Raw genomic sequence first — 24,525 nt, forward strand, 5'->3', positions numbered from 1 at the left:
CCGTGATACATCATTTTGAGTACATTTTTCGGGACGCTGTCCTTCAGATAATAAAATTTGTACATAATGCATCTGAGCTTTTGGTTCAATTTTGATACGTGAGAATTAAAAGTGAAATTACAATCAACTATCAAACCCAAATATTTATATTCGTTCACTTGTTCTAAAATATTACAGTTACAAGTTATCATGTTGGAATGTAGACATTCATGACCGTGTGATTTATATGTGTATTGATTTAATATGAGAAGCAAGATAAGTTATGTGCATTGTTTTAGATTTTTTTTTCATTTAAAATTAAATTAATGTCATGGGACCATTTTAACATATTATTGATATCATTCTGCATATTATTCACCGCATTTTTGAAGTTGACATGACTAGATATCAAGACTGTGTCGTCAGCATAAAAAAGTAAATTACATTTTTTAATACATTCATGCATATCATTAACATAAATTAAATACAAAATTGGCCCCAGAATCGATCCTTGGGGCACTCCCATTTTTATGCTGATAATATCACTAACAACATTTTGAACTTTCACTACCATCTTTCTATTAAATAAATAATCTTTAAACCAATAAAGCAACAACCCTCTCACTTCCCGGAAAATCCTCGCTTTAAAGTACTTCTCCCTGGCGAGAAATTTTGGGAATCCAAAACGTCAAAATGGAGATGGACGACATCTTAGTCAGCTTTGACGTGGTGTCCCTCTTCACCAAGATACCGAGAGGGAGAGCCATTAGTATCCTCCGGAAGAAATTTGGAGAAGACACAGCCAACCTGGCGGAGATATGCCTAATGACGGCCTATTTCAAGTGGAAAGGCGAATATTACGAGCAGACAGAAGGGGCACCAATTGGGTCCTCCATTTCTCCCGCTGTGGCCAGCATATACAAGGAAGATTTCGAGACGTCAGCTCTAGAGAAGGCCCCCTTCAAACCGTCGATGTGGTTGCGGTATGTAGACGATACATTCGTAATTTGGAGACACGGCAGAGAAAAACAAACATCAACCTAGGAAAGCATAAGCTTGAAGAGGTGAACGAGTTCTCTTACCTGGGAAGCCGAAGTTGGACGGAGCAAGAAAGAAATACACAGTAGAATAGCGCAGGCGAAGAGGGCTTTCTACAAATAGAAGAATATTCTTACAGCTGAAAATACCAGCATAGAAGTAAGGAAACAATTCATCAGATGCTACATATGGAGTGTGTTTCTCAATGGAAGCGAGGCTCGGACGTTGACAGCAGCAGAAAAGTCAAGAGTGGAAGCATTCGAAATGTGGTGCTACCGAAGAATGATGAAGAGAAAATGGATCGACCGTGTAAGTAACCATGAAGTGCTAAGGAGAGTAGGAGAAAAGAGAAGCCTCCTAAAAACATTAAGCAGAAGAAGGGACAACTTAGTTGGCCACATTTTGAGGCGCGATGGTCTGATGAAGACAATCGTTGAAGGACAAGTGGAAGGGAAAAAGGGCTAGGGACGGCCCCGAATGAGTTATATCGGACAGGTTATAAAGGATGTAAAAGAGAATAAATATGTAGCTATGAAGAGATTAGTGGATAGGAGAGAGAAATGGAGAGCTGCGTCAAATCAATCTTAGGACTGTTGACTAATGATGATGATGATGGCAGAGAAAAGTTGGAAGAGTTCCACCTCTATCTTAACAGCATTGACGAGGACATCAAATTCACGAAGGAAGTGGAAAGCGACGGGAAATATCCCTTCTTGGATCTCCTCATCACAAGAATAGAAGACGGATCCTTGGGCTACACCGTCTATAGAAAACTAACAAACACAAACAAGTACCTACTAGCCGGATCACATCACCATCCAGCTCAAATTTATGGAGTGATGTCCACAATGATCCACCGATCGATAATTCTCACGGACGAGGACCACAGGGCCGAAGAACTAAACAAATAAACGAACATACTTATGAAGAATGGATACAGACGGAGAGAAATAAGGACGGCCATCTCCCGCAAATTAAGTAAAAAGGACTCAAGGATGGAAGAAGAAAAGAGCGAAGAGCGGCAGAAAAAAGCATTCCTGCCGTATATTAAAGGGGTCACGGATAAAATATCCAGAATACTACATAAACATCAGATAAAAACCGTGTTTAAGCCACGCACGCAAATTAGAGATATCATTCGAAACGTGAAAGGAAGGGAAAATTGGAAACGGAGGGAGCATACCAATTAAAATGCGGCACATGCGACCAAGTGTACGTGGGTGAAACTGGACGCACAATAAGAGCCAGAGTGAAGGAGCACAGCGCGGCGATTCGACTGGGCCACGCCGATAAGTTAGCAGTCGCTGAACATGCCGCACAAGGACATACCATCGATGTAAAAAACCCAAAAATTCTCGCCAGGGAGAAGTACTATAAAGCGAGGATTTTCCGGGAAGCCTTGGAAATCAAAAAACGTAAAAACGACTTCAACAGAGACAGCGGGCACAAGATCAGTGACACATGGCTTCCGGTCATTTCCAGAAAAACAAGCTTCCAGAAAACTCCCTACCACCACCCATAAATTAATGCGAAGTAAAGACGACACGGTCATTCGCCCTGATGAGGTCTCCGGCATAGGAGAAGAAACGTCGGCCATTTCAATAACCTGACGCGGGATATTCCCAAAAAATCCATAAATCTAGTGTTAATAAATTTTTTTAAAACCGGTATAAAGATGCTGTTAGATTTTAAGTCTTTAATTTTTATCCCATCAATTCCAGGTCCTTTATTTTCAATGCTCTTGAGAAAATTTTTAACATCTTTTTCAGTCGCATAATTAACCACTATACTATTATTTATTGTAACAGGACTGTACTCGTATAAAACTTCCGAACAATTTATTCTAAGCTCTTCGTTATCTTTAGAGTACTGCTTTACAAAGAGATTGACCACAGATTTTAAATTCATCTTACCAGAGAAATATTTAACAATAGTATGATCAGGCCCCTTATTTTTATCTGCTCCGATTATTAATTTAACTAGTTCCAAAATCTTTTTTGCATCATTACCTTCACGAATTATATTATGATAGTAAAAACTCTTTTTTGCTCGGTAGATATCTTTATTAACTTGATTTCTAAAAGTTTGATACTCCCTTCTATAACTCAAACTCGAGGGACTATTTTTCCATCTCTTATAGAGGCAGTCTCTAACTTTAATTTTTTCAATTATTTCTTTATTAATCCAAGTCCTTTTTCCTCGCTCAGGAAAAATGTTTTTCGAAAAAACACGTTTTTTACGATAAAAGGACCGTGGGACCACCTAGGCATCTAAAAATTTCGCTAAAGGGGTTTCTAAATATTTACTTTCGAGTGCATAATCCCAAATAAGAATCCAGCCTAGTGCAGATTTTACCATCTTATCCCGCTATAGCCTTTACAGAAATTAATGAAATGAACGTTAAATTTTGAGAGTGGGATGTCCTTGTTATGCAGAAATATGTAGCTAACGAAATCGAATCGCGTTTTTAACCAAGGCCTTAAATTTCAAATCACATTTTTATTTCTTTATCTATACGATTTGAAATCTCGTTTTATACAAGGATTATCACCTCCATATCACATTTTTAATTTTTTATCTCTACGCTGTGAAATCGCGTTTATATAAAGGATTTTCAATTCCAAATCACATTTTTTATTTTTTATCACTACTCGTTGAAATCGCGTTAATAACAAGGATTTTCAATTACAAATGAAATTTTTAATAAGTTATCACTATTCTATGAAATCGCGTTTTAAACAAGGATTTTCCAATCAAAATCACATTGTTAATATGTTGTCTCCATGCTGTGAAATCGCGTTTTGTAATAGTAATTTTCAATTCAAAATTATAAATTTAATCTTTAATTTTTACATTGTGAATTCAAGCATATCACAAGGATTTTCAATTCGATTTTCATTTTTTATCGGTACGCTTTGAAATCGCGTTAAGAGCAAGGATTTCAAATTCCTAATAACATTTAAAATTTTTCATTCCTACGCTATGAAATCGCGTTTATAACGAGGATATTCAATTATTAATCACAGTTTTAGTTGTATTTTTCTACGCAGTGAAATCACGTTTGTAACAAGGGTTTCCAATGAGAAATCACGTTCTAAATTTTTATCGGTACGGAGTGAAATCGCGTTTTTTACAAGGATTTTTAATGCCTAAGTAATTTTTATTTTTTTATCTTTACGCTGTAAAATCGCGATTACAAAAAGGATTTTAATTTCAAATTGTATCTTTAATTTTTGATTCCTAACCAGTGAAATCGCGTTATAACAAGAATTTTAAATTCCTAATAACATTTCTAATTTTTCATCTCTACGCGCGTTCTAAATCGCGTTTCTATGAAAGGTTTTAATTCTAAATCACATTTTTAATTTTTTATCCCTGCGCTGTGAAATCGCGTTACAAGAAGGATTTTAAATTCCAAATTAAAATTTTTATTTTTGATTTCTACGCAATGAAATCGCATCATAACAAGGATTTTAATTTTCTAATAATATTTTAAATGTTTCATCGCTACGCTGTGAAATCGCGTTTATAACAAAGGTATTAAATTCTAAATCACATTTTTAATTTTTTCTCTATGCGCTTTAACATCGCTTCTTTAACAAGGATTTTCTGCATTTTTTTATGACTACGCTGTGAATTTGAGTTATATCAAGGTTTTTCAATTCGTAATAACATAGCGTTTAAAACAAAGATTTTCAATTTCAAATAACATTTTTAATTTTTCCGCTCTATGCTGTTAAATCGTTTCAAAAGAAGGATTTTCAATTCCATATCACATATAATTTTTTTTTATCCCTAAGTAGTATATTCTCGTAAATAGCAAGGATTTACTAGTCAAAGTAACATTTTTAATTTATTTTATCTGCAAGTACTGAAATCGCGTTAAAAACAAGGATATTTCATTCGAAATCACATTTTTAAATTTTTGTCACTTCGCTTTAAAAATGTTTTCATACCATGCATTTTTATGTCCAAATCACATTTCAAAATTTCCATCTGTAATCAGTGAAATCGCGTTATTAACTAGGATATTTAAGTCCAAGTAACATTGTTAATTTTTATCTCTAAGCAGTGAAATCGTGCTAATAACAGAGATTATGAATTAGATATCATAATTTTAATTTTTTATATTTACTATGAAATCGGGTCAATGCCAAGGATTTTCCAGTCCATATCACATTTTTAATATTTTATCTCAACGCTGTGAAATCTCGTTCTGTATTAGTGATTTTCAATGTTAAATCTCATAATTAATTTGGTTAGCTTTACACTGTGAAATCGCGCGTATGACAAGGATTTTCATTTCCAAATATTATTCTAAATTTTTTATTTCTAAGTAGTAATATCATGTTAATAACAAGGACTTCCAATTCCACGTGACATTTTTAATTTTTTATCTGTACGGTATGAAATCGCGTTAATAACAAGGTTCTTCAATTCCAAATCAAAATTTTAATTTTTCATGACTACGTTTTGAAATCGCGTAAATAACAAGGATTTTCAATTAAAAGTCATATTTTCAATTTTTTAACTGTACACATTGAAATCGTTTTGATAACAAGGATTTTCAATTCCAAATCATATTTTTACTTTTTGATCACTAGTCTATGAAATCGTGTTAATTACAAGGATTTTCTAGAACAAATTCAATATTTAAATATTTATCACTACGCTGTAAAATCTCGTCTTTTAATAGTGATTTTCAATTCAAAATCACATATAATTTTTTATCTCTAAATTGTGAAATCGCGCTTATGACAAGGATTTTCAATTCGAAATCACATTTTCAATTTTTTATCTGCACGCTTTGAAATCGTTTCAACAATAAGGATTTTCAATGCAATTCCCTTTTTAAATTTTTTATTTCTAAGAAATAAAATCGCATGAATAACGAGGATTTTCAATTCAAAGTCTCATTTTCCATTTTTTATCTGTACGCTTTAAAATCCCGTTAATAGCAACATTTTTCAATGACAATGACATTTTTAATTTTTTATTTCTAAGCAGTAAAATCACGTTAATAACAAGGATCTTCAATTCAAAATCGCGTTTCCAATTCCAAATCACATATTTAATATTGTTATTTCGAAGCAATAAAATTGCGTTAATTACAAGGATTTTTAATTCCAAGTCAAATTTTATATTTTTTATCTGTATGCCATGTAATCGCGTTGACAACAAGAATTTTCAATTCGAAATCACATTTTCAAGGTTTTATAAGTTCGCTTTGAAAACGCATTAATAGTAAGAATTTTGAATGCCAATCACATTTTTAATTTTTTATTTCTAAGCAGTAAAATCACGTTAATAACAAGGATTTTTATTCAAATAACCTTTTTCAATTTTTTATCAGTAGGTACGTAAATCTTGAATCGCTTTAATAACGACGATTTCCAATTCCAAATCATATTTTTAATTTTTTATCACTACTCTTTGAAATCGCGTTTATAACAAGGATTTTCAATTACAAATGAAATTTTTAATTATTTGTCACTACGCTGTGAAATAGCGATTAAAAAGAGGATTTTCCAGCCCAAATCACATTTTTGATGTATTTTCTCTTTGTTCTGAAATCGCGTTTTGTAATGGTAATTTTCAGTTCAAAATCACATATTTCATTTTTTATTTTTACACTGTGAAATCACGCTTAATATAAAGATTTTCAATTCGAAATCACTCACACAATTTTTTATCGGCACGCATTGAAAACGCGTTGAGAGCAAGAATTTTCAATTCTAAATCACAATTTAAATTTTTAATTTTTAAACTGTGAAATCATGCATATGACAAAGATTTCGAATTCCAAATCATATTTTTAATTTTTTATCACTACTCTTTGAAATCGCGTTAAGAGCTAGAATTTTCAATTGTATAATAAATTTTTAATTATTTATCACTACGCTGTGATATCGCGTTTAAAACAAGGATTTTCCAGCCCAAATCACATTTTTAATATGTTGTCTCTATGCTTTGAAATCGCGTTTTGTAATAGTAATTTTCAATTCAAAATCACATATTTAATATTTTATTTTTACACTGTGAAATCACGCTTATGACAAAGATTTTCAATTCGAAATCACATATTCAATTTTTTATCGGCATTATTTTTTAACACAGTAGAGTTCCAATGGTATCAGCAACCCACACGTTAAAAGCTCCAGCAAGATTGGCCTTCAGCACAGCATAATTCTTGATGATTTTCTCCACAAGTCTCCGTGGAGACCCTCTCCTTATAGAACGACATAGCTGGAGCTGTTAACGCGTGGTTTGCCGATACTATCGGAGCTCTATTTGGATTCAAGTTTACCTTTGCTGTTGGTAACGACCACAATGCACAAGCTTCTTATTGGCTCACTTGCTTTGCATGGACAGGGGTGGATCCAGGATTTCTATCTGGTTGGAAGGGCAAAAGCAAGGCCGTATCCAGGACTTTGTTCTAGGGTACGCTCAAGGATACCTCGTCAAACAAAACGAACGAAATGATAATGGGACCGTATTAAAAATCTTGCATATTTTTAAGGGTCTGGGAGGGTGGGGGAGGGATTAATGCCCACATATTATTAAGTGCAAAAAATCGTATAGATAAAACGGATTAATTCATATTGTGCAAAAGCAATCGATGCACCTGTGCTATGCGAACATTGTTCAGTGCAAACTGCGAGATCCAGTCTGGCATATGTCTCCAGCATATCCAACAAGATTGCCAGGATATTAATTCCAAATCACATTTTTAATATTTTATCTCTCCGCTGTGAAATCGCGTTTATAACATGGATTTTCAAATCCGAATCACATTTATAACTTTTTATCTCTACGCTTTGAAATCGCGTTGATAACAAGTATTTTTAATTCCAAGTCACATTTTTTATTTTTTATCTCTACGCTGTGAAATTGCGTTTATAATAAGGATTTTAAATTCCAAATAATATTTTTTTTATCTCTACGCAGTGAAATCGCGTTTATAAAATTGATTTTTAATTCCAAGTCACATTTTCAAATTTTTTATCTCTGCGTATTGAAATCGCGTTTAAAAATAGGATTTTCATTTCCAAATCACATTTTTAATATTTTATCTCTACGCTGTGAAATCGCGTTGATAACAAGGATTTTCAATGCCGAATCACATATATATTTTTTTATCTCCACGTAGTGAAATCGCTTTTATAACAAGGACTCGCACGCTCCGCGCGCTCGTTAAGGGGCTCCGCCCCTTAAAAACCCTGGTTCCGGCTTCGCCGTCTACATTTGTGGTCGCTCGAAGACTTTTAAAGTTCGAATAATATCACCTCAGCTAGGGGCCGGCTTCGCCGGCCAGGGGGAAGGGAGGCGCCCCACTCATTCCTCGAAACGGCTTCGCCGTTCCTCGCTGGAGGGCGGCTTCGCCGCCAAGGGGTTGAGTGTGAGTTTAGATGGGTGGAGTCTACACGGGCTGCGCCGCTTGAACATCGGGGCGGCTTCGCCGCCCGAAGGTTACTGAAGCTCCCCCTCCCCCTCGCCTACGCCAGTCACACCTCGGAACGCCTTCGCCGTTCCTCGTTCTGGGGCGGCTTCGCCGCCTTGGGGTCGAGGAGCCCCCCCGCGGCTGCTCCGCTTAGTCCTCATTAATGCTCTTCTCCACCGAGAGGGGTGCCCAGGGGGATTCGGGGGTTTTAATGTGTTATGCATGCGGTCACTAATCGTCCACAGTGATCACGTAGCGATGATTGTAAAGGGTAGTGCAATGCGGAGTAATAGTGGCGACAAGTACCCATAAAAGAAGGCTTAATGGCAAGTTTTTCATTTTTTGCGTGGGTTCCAACGGAATACCGGGGGGTTTATACTTGTCTTAAACCAGTGGTCACAAATCGTTCTCATAAATTCCGTGCCGATAAGTCCTAGGGGTCCGGGACAGTGGTCTGACGATACTTTTACCTGGAGAGGCGATTTATTAGAAATTTTTTGGGAGGTTTCACGGGGTTATCGGGGGTTTTAATAAGTGGTAGGGGCAATGGTTTAATTGTGACGAAAACTACTCGGAAAGGCGACTTTAAAATTCATTTATTTTTTTTCAGCGATGTTCCAGGATGTGTTCGGGGGTTTCTGGTATTTTTTCCCGTATGGTTTACGGTTGCTCGCCCTCACCAAATATTCCGGATCTAGAGCTCAGAGGGGACGGGTAGTGTGGCGTAATGTTTGCGAGAAGTACCCAAATAGGAGACTAAATGACACATTTTACATTTGGGAGGGATTTCAGGGGGATACCGGGGGTTTAAATGTGTGTACTCCTGGCGGTCACCATCCATTTACATAAATTCCGTGGGGATGAGTCGTTGGGGGCGGTGGAATAGTCACGAAAAGTACCCAAAAAGTAGACTTATATGCAACATTTTATTTTTTGGGGGGGTTTATGAGGGTTTACCGGGGGTTTATAGGTTTTTACTGCCAGCGGTCATCAATCGTCCACATCTATTCCGTAGCGATGAGTGGTAAGGATTGGAAAAGCGGCGGAATTGTGACGAAAAGTACCCGAAAAGGCTACTTATGTGCAAATTTTTATTTTTTAGGGGGTTTTGGGGGGGTTTAAAGATGACGATACTATATGGTCACATTCATTTACTGTCATATCTAACAGAAGGGTGCCCTATGACATCCATATTTCGAGAGTAATACAGTAAAAAGCAAACCAGTCCCCGAAAAAAGTGAGTAGTGCCCGCCATTTTAATTTTTTTTAGGTTAAATACATTGAATCATTTATTAAACGTTCATGTTTTCTGAATGACAATAAATAAGTGTATGTAACTACAAAGTTTGAAAGAAATCGGTCAGGTTAAAATTGACATAATCTTATGGTAATCTTTTGGAAATCGTAATTTTCGGTGATTTTCGGAATATTTTAATTTTTTTCTGTGTAACCAAGGACGACGAAAGAAAATTGTTACCTATATTTCGTAGACGATGTTATAAGCATATATAATAATCGTTTTCGTTATCCTACACCTTAAATTAAGTCGAAGGGAGCGGAAGTTATGAACTTTTATTAGAAAAACGAATTTTTGGACGCCATTTTGGCTGCAATTTTCTTAAGAAGAAATTAACAACATTACGTTGTAACGTGCCCACGTTCATCAGCTTTCAGGAAATGCATTAGCGATCCGTGTGGCACACACCATTCGCGCGCAGTAAAATAAAAACCGAAAGACGGTATCCGGAAAAAGCCCGATTTCGGCCATTTTGTCGTCCTAGCGACGACACGTGGCGTAAACATCCGGTTTTCGGATTTTTCCTCCGAATCATTTCGGGTTCCCCGGACGCGTGCCAAATTTCAGCTCTCCAGCACTTCTGGAAGTGGTCGGGAATTTGTATCCATCAGTCAGTCAGTTACCCCAAGCGCTGTATATAATAGAGACTCGCACGCTCCGCGCGCTCGTTAAGGGGCTCCGCCCCTTAAAAACCCCGGTTCCGGCTTCGCCGTCAACATTTGTGGTCGTTCGAGGACTTTCGAAGTTCGAATAATCTCACCTCAGCTAGGGGCCGGCTTCGCCGGCCAAGGGGAAGTGAGACGCCCCACTCTTTCCTCGAAACGGCTTCGCCGTTCCTCGCTGTAGGGCGGCTTCGCCGCCCAGGGGTTGAATGTAAGTTGAGATGGGTGAGTCTACAGCGGCTGCGCCGCTTGAAAACCGGGGCGGCTTCGCCGCCCGAGGGTTACTGAAGCTCCTCCTCGCCTACGCCAGTTACTCCTCGGAACGGCTCCTCCGTTCCTCGCTGTGGGGCGGCTTCGCCACCTTGGGGTTGAGGAGCCCCCCGCGGCTGCTCCGCTTAGTCCTCATTAATGCTCTTCTCCACCGAGAGGGGTGCCCAGGGGGATTGGGGGGTATTAATGTGTTATACATGCGGTCACCGATCGTCCACAGTGATCACGTAGCGATGATTGTAAAGGGTAGTGTAATGCGGCGTAATAGTGGCGACAAGTACCCATAAAAGAACACTTAATGGCAAGTTTTTCATTTTTTTGCGGGGGGTTCCAACGGAATACCGGGGGCTTTATACTTGTGTTAAACCAAAGAAATCGTCCTTATAAATTCCGTGCCGATAAGTCCTAGCGGTCCGCAACAGTGGCGGAGTTCTGACGATTCCTTTACCCGGAGAGGCTACTTATTAGAGAATTGTTTTGGGATGTTTCACGGGGTTATCGGGGGTTTTAATAAGTAGAAGGGGCACCGGCGAAATTGTAACAAAGTACTCGGAAAGGCGACTTTAAAAATTTTTTTTTCTGCGAGGTTCCAAGAGGTGATCGGGGGTTTTCTGATATTTTTCCCGTATGGTTTACGGTGGCTCGCCCTCACCAAATATTCCGGATCTAGAGCTCAGAGGGGACGGGTAGTGCGGCGTAATGTTTGCGAGGAGTTCCCATATAGGAGACTTAATGGCATATTTTACATTTGGGGGGATTTCAGGGGGATACCGGGGGTTTGTGTGTGTACTCCATGCGGTCACCATCCGTTCACAGAATTTCCGTAGGGATGAGTCGTTGGGGTAAGAACCAGCGGTGGAGAAGTCACGAAATGTACCCAAAAAGTAGACTTATGTGCAAAATTTTATTTTTTGTGGGGTGTAGGTGGGTTTACTGGGGGTTTATGGGTTTGTACTGCCAATGTTCATCAATCGCCCATATCAATTCCGTAGCGATGAGTGGTAAGGGTTGGAAAAGCGGCGGAATTGTGGCGAAAAGTACCCGAAAAGTCTACTTATACGCAAATTTTAATTTTGTAGGGGGTTTAAGGGGGTTTAAAGATGATGATGTTATATGATCACATCCATTTACTATCATATCTAAGAGAAGTTGTCCCTATGGCATCCATATTTCGAGAGTAATACATTAAAAAATAAATTTCTCCCCGGAAAAATTAGTAGTGCCCGCCATTTTCATTTTTTCGCCGTTATATCGATTAAATAATTTATTAAATGTTCATTTTTTCTGAAAGTCAATGCATTAGTGTATGCAAATACTAAGTTTGAAAGAAATCCATCAGGTTAAAATTTACAAAATCCTGTGTTAATCTTTTGGATTTCGTAATTTTCGGTGATTTTCGGTATATTTTATTTTTTTTCTGAGTAACCAAGGACGAAGAAAGAAAATTGTTGCCAACATTTCGTAGACGATGTTATGAGCATATATAATAATCATTTTCGTTATCCTACATCCGAAATTAAGTCGAGGGGAGCGGAAGGAATGAAATGTTTTTCGAAAAATCAATTTTTGGACGCCATTTTGGCTGTAATTTTCTCAAACGGAAACTAATAAATTTACTTAATTACGTGCCTACGTTCATCAGCCTTCAAAAAATGCATTAACAACTCGTGTGGCACGCACGGTTCGCGCGCAGTAAAATAAAAACCGAAAGACGGTCACCGGAAAAAGCCCGATTTCGGCCATTTTGTCGTCCTAGCGACGACACGTGGCGGAAACTTCCGGTTTTCGGATTTTTCCTCCGGATCATTTCGGTTTCCCCGCACGCGTGCCAAATTTCAGCTCTCCAGCACTTCTAGAAGTGGTCGGGAATTTGTATCCATGAGTGAGTCAGTCACCACAAGGGCTGTATATAGATAGGATTTTCAATTCCAAATCACATTTTTAATTTTGTTATCTCTACGCTGTGAAGTCGCGTTTATAGCAAGGATTGTCAATTCCTAATAATATTTTTAATTTTATATCTTTACGCAGTGAAATCGCGTTTATATCAAGGATTTTCAATTCCAAATCCCCTTTTAAACTTTTTATCCCTACGCCTTGAAATCACGTTTATATTAGGATTCTGAATTGCAATTCACATTATTAATTTTAATCTCTACGCTGTGAAATAGCGTTAATAACAAGGATTTTCAATTCCGAATCACATTTTTAATATTTCATCTCAATGCTGTGAAATCGCTTTTATATCAAGGATTTTCAATTCCAAGTCACATTTTTAATATTTTACTTCTTCGTAGTGAAATCCCGTTTATAACAAGAATTTGTAATTCCAAGTCATATTTTTAAATTTTTATCTCTACTTAGTGAAATCGCTTTTGCATCAGGGGTATTAAACCATTAAAGGCCGAGTGAAGAAATACTTGAAAATATATATATTTTTCATTTCTTTTACCAAATAACATTCTAAATAAGGTAAATTGAAAATATGGGCCTTCTAAAAAATTTGCTTATGGTAAAAAAAAATTGTTGCTTTTTCGCAACGTTGGCCGAATCAGGTATCTATATGCAGTTATGCAACCCGCATCACATTACACCCACAACCCACCCACATAATTTGCCGTCTCATAGGAATATGCTGTTTTTACTGTCGGATATAATCCTACAGCTTTTTATGCCACGTATAGGAAAAATATCGTCATATTGGGTAAATCTGACGATCAAATAACTGGATATTTATGGGATTTGTGCTCCGCGGCAAGAAAAAAGTTTAAAAGTGCAACAACTATTATCAGTGGTATCTTAAGGAGAAGAAATTTCGACCCAAATAGAATTGATTATATTAATGAAGGGATCGAGTGTGTTTGCCAGAGAAAAGGACTGCTTTTTGTGGATCCAAACTGCTGGGTTAAGGAATATGATCTGGGTAGAGATGGACTGCACCTAAATAGAAGGGGTGCAAAGAAGTTTGGAGGATTTTTATGTGATGTGGTAAATTCAGTCCTAATGAAGGGAAACTGAGTAGGGGTCCGGGAGGTGTTGTTTCGGGAGATGTTAAAAAGACAAACACGGTTACTACACAAAACGTGGACTATAATATCAATGTAAATTGCACAAATTTAAATATTTTGGATGGGGAATGCCAAGATTTAGTTGAGATGTTGGATTCGTTGAATGGATATTTGAAATTACTACAATTAAATTTTAGAAGTGTCGCATCCAAATCAGTTGAGTTGAGTTCAATTGTCGAAATACAATGTCCGGATATCATAATTGGCACTGAATCATGGTTAAATGAGGATATATTGAATGATTAGGTTTTTCCGAATGGATTTACGGTTTACAGAAGAGACCGGGCCGGCAGAGGGGGAGGGCTATTTCTCGGCGTAAAGGAAAATATACATTGTCTTCTGCATAGGGTGGATGAGACCTATGAAATGATTATAGTACTTCTGTTTCCAGGAACCGACTGGGAGTTGGAAATAACTGCGGTCTATAAGCCTCCAAATGACGGCCTAGATATCCTTGACCGTTTAAACACATTGCATGAGGGCCAAGTTGCGAGAGGGAGGGATAATCCGGTAATTATAGTGGGGGACCTCAACCTACCTCATGTGGACTGGGAAGCCTAAACTGCAACGGGAGGCGTGGCGGAGCAGAGAGTAAATGACCTTGTAACGCTAGGGGGATTTTCCCAGGTATTTAAGGACCCTACCCGCGGGGAAAATATTTTGGATGTGTTTTTAGTGAGGCCTATGGATATGTTTATCTCTTCCGATGTTCTCGACGGCATAGGCGACCACAAGGCGGTTTCCTTGTCTGTTAAGTGTAGAAAGTCCAAAAAAATCTTAAAAGATAAACGGTGCAAGCAATATAGTAGGATGGATTTGGTTGGTTTTAGTGATTTTCTCGCGGAAAGATTCTTGGGATGGGTAAGGAATGGGAATTGTGTAAATAAAGTATGGGAAAACTTCAAAAGCCTACTAATCGAAGGATCAGATCGATACGTTCCCTCCAAAATATTAAAAGCAAACCCCGATCCCGAATATTATAACGCAAAAATCAGAAGGCTAAAGCATTGTGTGAGACGGCTTCATAAGATAAGACATCGAGGTGGCGAAAATATTTAAGTGATTAAAAGGATGCCTATAAGAAACTAAACGCCGAAAAATTAAAGGCCAAGGATACATTTTTGAGAAACTCTCTAAAAGACCAGGGCTGTAGTGGGCTTTATAAGTATATTCGAAGGAGACGAAAAGGGTATAATGCTCTAGAAAATATCAGAAACAGCGTAGCATCCAAGTATCCTGAAAGAAACTTGATTGTGGGTGGAGATTTCAACGTACCTTCTATAGATTGGGAGACTTATAGCTTCATTCCTGGTGGGAGGGATAAAGTGATCTGCGAGGCTTTATTACACACTTTTACATCTAATTCATTGTTTCAAATAGCATCCGCACCAAACAGAGGAGAAAATATTCTTGATTTATTAGCGACAAATATACCACATCAGGTAATAAACGTTGGCACTGTCGAAGGAATAAGTGACCATAGGGTAGTAACTGCAAAGTTTTCTCTAAATACCGCTGTAAACTTAAAAAAAAAAGCGTAAAGTTTTCATTTTTAAAAGAGCTGATTTTGATGGGTTTAAGAGTCACCTGAAAAATGATTTCCCCGAGTTTCAAGAATCAGTATTAAAGTTAAATGTAGAGAATACTTGGAAAGCTTTTCTTTCGCTCGTAACTTCGGGAATAAATTGCTACATCCCTAGTAAAATAGTAAAAGAAGGCAGCGAACCGAGATGGTACGACGCGGAAGTGAGAAAATCATTGAGGCGACAGAGAGCGTGTCATGCTAAAATGAAAAAAGTCAGCACGGATTTATCCGCTAATGAACGCGAGCTAATAATTAAAAAATATAGGATGATTAAAGCCGCCACGAAGGAAGCGTTCAGGAATGCGTTCACGAATTTTAAAAGAAAAACACTAGTAGAGCAGTTACAGGATAACCCAAAAGCATTTTGGTCATATGTTAGGGAAGTTCAAGGTAAACGATCTACCGTATGTTCGCTGAGAAACGATAATGGAGATGTGTTGACAAGCAGTTACGATAAAGCCAATTTATTAAATTCCTACTTTAAGAGCGTGTTCACGGAGCCTTCCGAAAACTCACCCGAGACCGATGACAATCCCTGTATACATAAGATACCAGCTATTGACATTAGTACGCTCGGAATAGAAAATATATTGAAATCGCTTAGTCCAAATAAATCACCTGGTCCAGACGAAATCCCTTCTCGCGTATATAAAGAACTAGCCTCAGAAATTGCCCATTACTTGCAGTTAATATTCAGTAAATCCATCAAGCAACACGAAATACCTAATGACTGGAAAATCGCTAATGTAACGCCAATATTTAAAAGTGGAGACAAGGAACAGCCATCTAATTACAGGCCGATATCTTTAACGTCCATCTCTTGCAAAGTCCTTGAACACATCGTAGTCAGCTGGGTAATGAAACACCTAGACGCGCAAAACTTATTAATGGGAACTCAACATGGATTCAGGAAAAGCAGATCGTGCGAAACTCAGTTAGCGCTTTTCGCCCACGATATTTTAATCTCCGGGGAAGACAACATTCCAGTAGACGCGATTTTTCTTGATTTCAAAAAGGCATTTGATAAATTACCCCACGGAAATTTAATAATAAAACTGAAATCTTTTGGCCTAGACGAAGATGTCATTTCCTGGATTAGAGAATTTTTGAGCGATCTCGTCCAAAGAGTAGTATTAGACGGTGCAGTCTCCAATGAGGTTAGAGTCACCTCTGGCGTTCCTCAGGGTAGTGTCATTGGCCCACTCCTATTCCTTCTTTATATAAACGACATTGGCGAAGTAGTACACAGTAAGTTACGATTATTTGCAGACGACGCTGTAGTTTACAGAGAAATCCGTTCCAGCAAAGATATAGATGAACTAACGAATGACTTTGCTGCTATCCAAGCTTGGTGCGATGCTTGGCAGTTAGAATTAAATTTGGAAAAATGCGTCGTAATGAATTTCTGGAAGAAGAAGAACTCCCTACAGCGTAACTATATCATTCGGGGCACCCAGTTAAAGGCAGTTGAATCTGTGAAATATCTAGGGGTTAGACTCAATAATGATCTATCGTGGAATAAACATATTCGAGAAATAACCGGTCAAGCTAATCGTAAAATGGGTTTTGTTAAAAGAATATTAGGAAAGTGCGACGACAAAGTGAGAGAAATTAGCTACTTTTCCCTCGTTAGACCACATTTGGAATACGCTGCCAATAACAGAGTTAGAACTCGTGCAAAGAAGAGCTGCCAGGTATGTGAAAGGTCGTTACGATAGTCTTGTTAGTGCAACTGACCTCTTAGATAAACTCGGATGGGAATCTCTGTCGGACCGTAGATTGAAAAATAGACTAAACCTTTTAGATAAATTCAAGAGCAGTGTCTTTTCTGACGAAGTTAACCATATCTTGCGGACGCCAACGTACTACGGAAGATCAGATCATATAAATAAAATAAGGAACATAGATTGCAGAACAGACAGATTCCGAATGTCATTTTTCCACGATCAATAAGAGATTTTAATGGCAGCAATAGAACTCGTAAATAGATTGCATGACTTGTAGTGTAGCCTACTAACCTATGTAAAACTTAATGCATGTTTCTGAATTTCTATTCTATATTCTATTTCTAACAGCATATAGTAGTATAGTTTGTTATTATACGGGACGTATTTTGGACGGTGTGGTGTGCATGTGGGAGTCCAAATGCATGCCCTCATGCTGGTGATTGATCACCCCCTGCCAAACACCCTAGAGGTGGCTCGTAGGGTATTATGTAGATGTGGATGCTTTCATAATATCTATCTACTTTTTATTTTACGGAAGCCTGCCATTCATCGACATTTCCCAGAGCTTTACTGAAATTTTTTTTTATGCGTGGCTTTAATTTAACTTTACCGTAACGTGGCATCATGTTATCCTATTTTTTTACATGGAAGCCTACTTTTAACTATGTTATTCCCCTTTAATCCCGTTCCACGCTGTTAATAATCGCACCACAAGTGTCCAATTGTAGGCCGATGCTTCGGTAAGAAAGAAGGGAGGTCTAACGTCTGATGTTTTGAATTGAGTCCTCTGAGTTGTTATTTTGGTTGTGAAGGGTTTGTTTGGGAGAGGGGATTGTTGAGTGAGATGTGAAAAGGAGAGGTTTTATGGAGTATTGTGGAGAGAATTGAAGGAAATAAAAAAAGTTCTGAAAATTAATCGTCTTACGTTACAGACGTAAGTGTGAGCCCACGTTTTTCTGGCGACGAGGATGGGATGTTTGACACAGGTTTGGAAAAATTAGCCTGAGTGAAATTGAGAAGACGCAGCGGCCGGTTTGAGCGTTGGAACAGTTGCTGGTTCGAGGAAGCGGACTGGAGATGGTATTTGCTTCAAGGAAGGACGCACATTGAGAAGTTGGAGCTGCAAGCAAAGACGACTTGGTCTTTTTCGGAAGAAGTGGAAGTTTAATTCACTGGTGTGGCGTTTTTGCTTCGGGAAAGGTGAGTACCCTTTTTGCCGGATGGTGTGAGCATACTGGGTGCTGTTTCTGACTTCCTCATTTTAGTGAGTTGTTTAGGTGATAGATTTGCGGAAAAACTTAAACAATGTCGTATTTGGCTAGAGTCCCTAAAGATGTTTTGTGCAAAATCGCATATGAAGTAGGAGCTGACGTGGGGAGGGAAGCTAGAGTCGTAGAGTACAAACAAGGAATACTAAAAAATAAAGATAATGATGAGGAATTTGTTAAAGAATTGCTGAAGTTTTTGACTGAAGAGAAAAGATTGGAACGGGAACGAGAGGCAGAAGAGAGAAGATTAGAGCGGGAAGCGGAAGAGAGAAGATTGGAACGGGAACGAGAGGCAGAAGAGAGAAGATTGGAACGAGAAGACGCTGAAAGAAAGAGAAGTTTTCAGTTAGAAATGGAGAAACTAAAATTTTCACAAACCAATTTAAACCGTGAGTGTGATGGATTGGAGACGGAGACCGCTCAGAGGACACTGCCGAAAATAGATATAACTTGGCATATGGATAAATTTGATCCTCACGGGGAAAACATTAGTTTATATCTTGAACGTTTTGAAAGGCAGGCAGATAGGGCCGGTATTCCGGAACACCAATTAGTATTTTACTTGACGGGATTACAATCAAACGAGATTAATGATATAATTTCTCGAGAACCTAGGGAAAAAGCTGATAGTTATGAATTTGTGAAAAATTTACTGCTTAAGAAATACAAATTGAGCTCAGAAATGTTCAGACAGTTATTTTACAAGCAGTCCAAATCAAATGGTATGGCGTGGAGTGATGTAGTATATAAAATGACTAATTATTTCCAAGGATGGATTGACGGGATGGATATAATTTCTTTTGAGGAGTTAAAAGGACTGATGGTGACTGATCAGATGAAAAGAAAAGTACCCATAGAGGTGCGAGGTCTCCTGATAGACGAATGGCCAAATTTTAAGGATCCGAATGTATTGGCTGAGAAGTTGGATAGTTTTGATGCTATTAGAGAAAGCATGAGACGGAAAACCACGGATCATTATATTAAGGATCAACAATGTAAAAGGATCCATTTTACAAAGCCGAAGACTGTTTCTGTAAATTCTGATGAAGAAAGGCGTGACTTGGCTATGGAAAAGATGCCTAAATCATCGTCTTCGGGACTTAATTTCGAAAAGAGGTTTCAACCCAAGTGCTACGGGTGTGGTTCCACTCAACATTTTCTCGCAAATTGCCCAAAGAAAAAAAACGAAGGATAACGAAGAAAAAGAATTCGTTGGTTCTTCAAAAATTGAAAATAATAAAAATATGTTTGGCAAATACTTGACAGAGGGAATGGTAAATGGGTATTCAATGAAGATATTACGAGATACAGGTGCAACAATCGATGTAGTGGCTCAGAAATATGTTACTCCACACATGTATATGGGAGAAACTGTTTGGATACAGCAAGCTTTAGAAGTACGCGATCGTTTTCTTCCTATAGCAGAAGTAGAAGTAATTGGAGAGTTCGGTCGAGTATTTGGGAAGGCTGTGGTAGTACGGAATGATTTGGATCGCGGTGTGTATATTTTGGGAAATACCACCGCAGAACTAATTGAAAATGTCAATTAGAGCAACAAGAAAAACATTGGATAAATACGGTGCAGACTCGAGCGGCAAAGAGAAGAGGTGATTGACAAAGTAGATTCCAACCCAGAAGTTCCAGTGGCGGTCGCGATCGTGACAGGGGAGGAAGGAGAGCTCCCGCAGATAGAAGAATTTACATCTCCAACATTCCTTATGAATTCCGCTGGCAGGAGTTGAAGGACCTCTTTAGAACAGAAGTTGGTGAAGTTGCTTATGTGGAGCTGTTTAGTGATGATGGAGAAAAACCTAGAGGGTGTGGTATTGTTGAGTTTGAAAATGCAGAATCTGTTAAGAAGGCAGTTGAGAAAATGCACAGGTGGGAGTTGAAAGGAAGAAAACTTGTTGTTAAGGAGGATTTTGATATTGAGAGGGACAAATATGGCAGGCCAATGAAGGGAGGTTCCAGTGGTGGTGGTGGGGGTAGAGGAAATGCTGGTATGAGTGGAGGAAGTAGTCGCCCCAGAGATGAACCACGGTCTAGCTGGCAGGCACCAGCACCCTTACCTGGTCCAATTGGTCCTACCTCACCTGCAATTCAGAACAAGTGTGGCAATACGTATGGACTGAGCCCACAGTTTTTAGAATGCCTGGGAATAAATGGACCCCTAGTCAGCAGATTGTTTGTTGCCAATTTGGACTACAAAGTTGATGAAAAGAAATTGAGGGATGTCTTCCGTCTCGCTGGTAAAGTCACTAATGCAAAACTTAACAGAGACAAAGATGGAAAGAGTCGTGGACATGGTGTGGTGAAATTTGAGCATCCAGTTGAAGCTGTGCAAGCAATATCTATGCTTCATAATCAGCTGTTGTATGATTGGAAAATGACAGTGAGAATGGACCGTGAGAATGAAAAGACTGAAGGCTTGCCCTCAAATTTACCTGAAGGTCTACGTGGAATTGGTATGGGTCTGGGTGCTGGTGGAAACCCTCTACTTGATGTTTCTCGTGCTGCAGTGTTGCCAAGTGTGGTGTCCCCATCATTAGGACTGAATAGTACTGGTCGGTTTGCTGATAGTCCACCACTTACAAGGAGATCAGCCCTTGGCTATAGCAGTGGAGCTGCTGCCCTGCCAGGTGGGCTGTCCGTGGGAGTGGGCAGTCTTGGAGCTTTGGCCGGTGGAGGTGACATTGGCAGCATTGGAGGCAGTTTGGGATGCAGCCTTGGGGCTGGTCTAGCCGGGATCAGCTCATAAGAACGCGGATGCGCTAAGCAGGGCGATGAGCGACATCAAATAGATTGGAAGTCGGTAAGTGTTCGGGTGTGGCACCATCTAGCAAGGGGTACTCCAACGGCATCGCAATAAAATTTTGTCCAGTGATTGAAGCATTAAAACATTTATGGACAAAATTCTTAAAAGGGTGGAGGAAAGACTGTAACGTCTGATTTTTTTAATTGAGTCCTCTGAGTTGTTATTTTGGTTGTGAAGGGTTTGTTTGGGAGAGGGGATTGTTGAATGAGATGTGAAAAGGAGAGGTTTTGTGGAGTATTGTGGAGAGAATTGAAGGAAATAAAAAAAGTTCTGAAAATTAATCGTCTTACGTTACAGAGGGTTGCCCCGGATTGCTTATGGCTCCTTTGTTATCTCCCGTACAAGCTGGTAGCTAAAATCACTGCATGAGGATGACGGGGCTATTATGTTTTGGTATTTTGGTGGTGGCCACCTTGTGTTCTATCCTTCTAATGACCCACCATGACACCCATGACAAATGTACTCATTTGCAGTGGGATTTATTCTCTCCCATATTACTGAATTCCAACTGTGCGATATTTTCTTTCTCAACTGACTGTGGTCCAAGTGTCAGCCATTTCTTTCGATATTAAATATTTTTATATAGGTATGTGTCAGTCACTAATTGTGGAATATGGTCCAGCTAGCTGGTTCTTATTCAAGGTCATCAAACACATTCCATTCTCTCGCCATTCACTGCATGGGCCAATTTCATTGGTATGAATTGCCACTCTCTCTCAGTGTTGGGATCGGCTATTGCGGCTACACTTCCCCCACGGCCATATATCATTAATGCTTTAGTTAGTGGAGGGGACATTATCCGTGATAACATACATCTTCTCCTTATATATACAACAGAATGTGTAACCATTCACTCACTCATGTATGCTAATTGCCGACCACTTCCAAAAAAGCGGTAGAGCTGAAATTTGGTACACAGGCGGTGGACCAAAAAAGATACGGAAAAAATTCCGAAAACTCGAAAAAGTTGATTAGTTTTCGAGATATATCGACTTGAATTAACATGGCAGCCTTTTGGGACTAAAACTTTTTCCTACTATTGCGTATTTATGAATTTTTGTTGAAAATGAAATTCCTCTGACGAAAACTAGGTTGATTTTATGATGTGGTTGTCATTGCGATATTTTGATTAAAAGTATTTTATTTGATATTTTGAAAGTTATCTATGCTTTTCTTACGGGCCTATCTTTGGAATTTTTTTTGACCAACTTGCAATAACAATAGGACAAATTCCTTGAATCGAAAGATATTAGATTTTTTGCCTGATTGTTTTGCTACCTTAGAATATTGAATATTCATAAGTTGTAAGAATTCCGAGGAATAAACGATTTTCGATTTTCCACTTTTTAGATGACGAATATTCAATGGCGAATTTCGGCCTTGAGTCTTTAGCATAGGAATATTTGGAATTTTCTGAAAAAACCATTAAGGGTACTTCGTTCCCTCACGATCTACTCCCCCCACGGCCATACCTCACGGCAGGGCGCGGTGCCCTCTCCAGGCGATTCATATCCTACTGCACTGTTAGTATTGCTTCCTTCCACCTCCATGCTGTTAATATGCCTACAAAAAGTGCCTTAATTTAGGCCCATCCGTTAGTAAGAAAGAAAAAAGGGCTGCCCCGGATTATATAAAGGTTTACTTCTTGCGACACACTCGGACAGGCTAGTGGGAAAAATATTTCTTAATTCTCTCCCACACAGTTCGGGAGCTAAAATCATTTATGTATGTTATCACGGATAATTTCCCCACCACTCACTATAGCATTTATACGTAATTGAGCACAAAAATTCTACCTTCAGCCATAAAAAATCTTTTTCTGAAATGATTTCGACAAGATAATCATTTAAAAGTTTGCTTTATTGAAGCACACAATGCAATATCAAGGAATATTTTCCAAGAAATGACAATACATTACCCAAAAATTTTCAATTATCACCCTTAAAACTCTATTTGTGAACCAATTTAAATCAGATAACATTTGAAAAGTTTGGGTTATTCAAAATCCTATTGCTGTAAACCTTGCGTTCAATGCATAATATTAGCAACTTCCAAATTAAAAATTACTTATGAATATGCAATGACAACCCAAAAACTATATTTATTAACAACTATTAAACCGGATTAATATCGCAATGTTTGCTTTCTTGAATTACATTGAATTGTTAACTTTTAATACAATATTCTCGTATCTTTCAACAATATAACAGAATGTGTCCACTACAAACACCAAATTTTTTATTACAAATATACAGCTTACACCTTCAAAAACTCTTTACTTAAACTGATTTGGACCAGAATTCTGTACCAAACAGTACCAATATAAATGTACATATGTTCTGCGTAGAATTAAGGATCATAAGTGTTTTTTATATGTTTGGAAATTATCAAAAACCAAATTAAGCACACCCATTATCTACTTATTTGATACTGTGAAGATATCCAAGAGATGTTGTTATATGGACCTGCACGTCCACTGTTTGACATCGCTGCAACGTTATGTGACTTTTCCTTAGGATATTTGTCAGATATCCATAAAACGTTAAATGGTTTAACCTGGATATTGCACGGATGTCTTAAGTTAACGCCGACAATGTTGTGTAGATGTTGTTGGGATATCAATTGCTGCTTGGGATTTGACCGAGTTGGTGGAACATAAATTAGATGGCTAAGCTGGGCCTTAATTAAAATTTAAAGTGTACAGCCAATGCGGGGAAAAACTCCACTCCAGGATGGAGGGAGTGATGAGTTATTATCTCTCCTTTCCAATCCAAAGTCCATTTAAAGTTATCACCAAAACCATCTTTTATATTGTCTTACGCAATCGAACAACCAGTTTAAAGTGTTATTCACCCAGTCCTTAGTCAGGTAATACCTATTCTTTTTTCCATTGATGATTGCTATTTTAGCAAAAACCCCCACTTTTGTTGCACACCCGGAGTTTTTCCCATTAAACACCTTAATTATTCCCTCAAATTTCCATGAAATCCAGTCCTGAATTTTATTTACATAACATTTCTTCAACGTGACAGAAGAATGTATGATAAACATTGGTTTGGAGCGCAAGGGTGAAGAAAGGAATTAACGAAGTTATTTAGAGCATCACATTACGTGAATGGATTCACGAACATCAATGTTTCTGTAGCTTACTCTGCCACAGTCAACAGAAAACAAAAATATGTTTTTTAACTCGTATTTAAGTTAAATAATCGTTTGCTCGATGTCTTATCAGGATTTTCAACGGGTTAATTTGTTTTATACAGTAGATTCCGGTTAATTGGGACATAACGGGACTTGTGCACTTTGCCCCAATTAAGCTGCTGCCCCAATTAGGCGAACTTTCATGTATATGGGCATAAACAAGCGTTGAAATGG

General features: G+C 38.3%; 1 protein-coding gene across 1 annotated transcript; it reads left to right on the forward strand.

The window, feature by feature from the left end:
• Positions 1 to 672: 672 nt before the first annotated feature.
• On the forward strand, positions 673 to 21,093 carry LOC124172980 (heterogeneous nuclear ribonucleoprotein M-like). The gene is made up of 2 exons (XM_046552511.1): positions 673 to 962; positions 19,953 to 21,093. The coding sequence occupies exons 1-2, from the start codon at positions 673 to 675 to the stop codon at positions 21,091 to 21,093; spliced, it is 1,431 nt and encodes a 476-aa protein (XP_046408467.1).
• Positions 21,094 to 24,525: the final 3,432 nt, after the last annotated feature.

This window comes from Ischnura elegans, assembly GCF_921293095.1.
Source record: "Ischnura elegans chromosome 13 unlocalized genomic scaffold, ioIscEleg1.1 SUPER_13_unloc_3, whole genome shotgun sequence".
In the NCBI taxonomy this organism is placed as follows: Eukaryota; Metazoa; Arthropoda; class Insecta; order Odonata; family Coenagrionidae; genus Ischnura; species Ischnura elegans.

Excerpts from the sequence above, each read along its gene's own strand:
- LOC124172980 (XM_046552511.1), top strand. The coding sequence starts at position 673 with ATGGAGATGGACGACATCTTAGTCAGCTTTGACGTGGTGTCCCTCTTC. Across the intron at positions 963-19,952 it reads AAACCGTCGATGTGGTTGCG|AAGTAGATTCCAACCCAGAA; the intron begins GTATGTAGACGA and ends AGGTGATTGACA.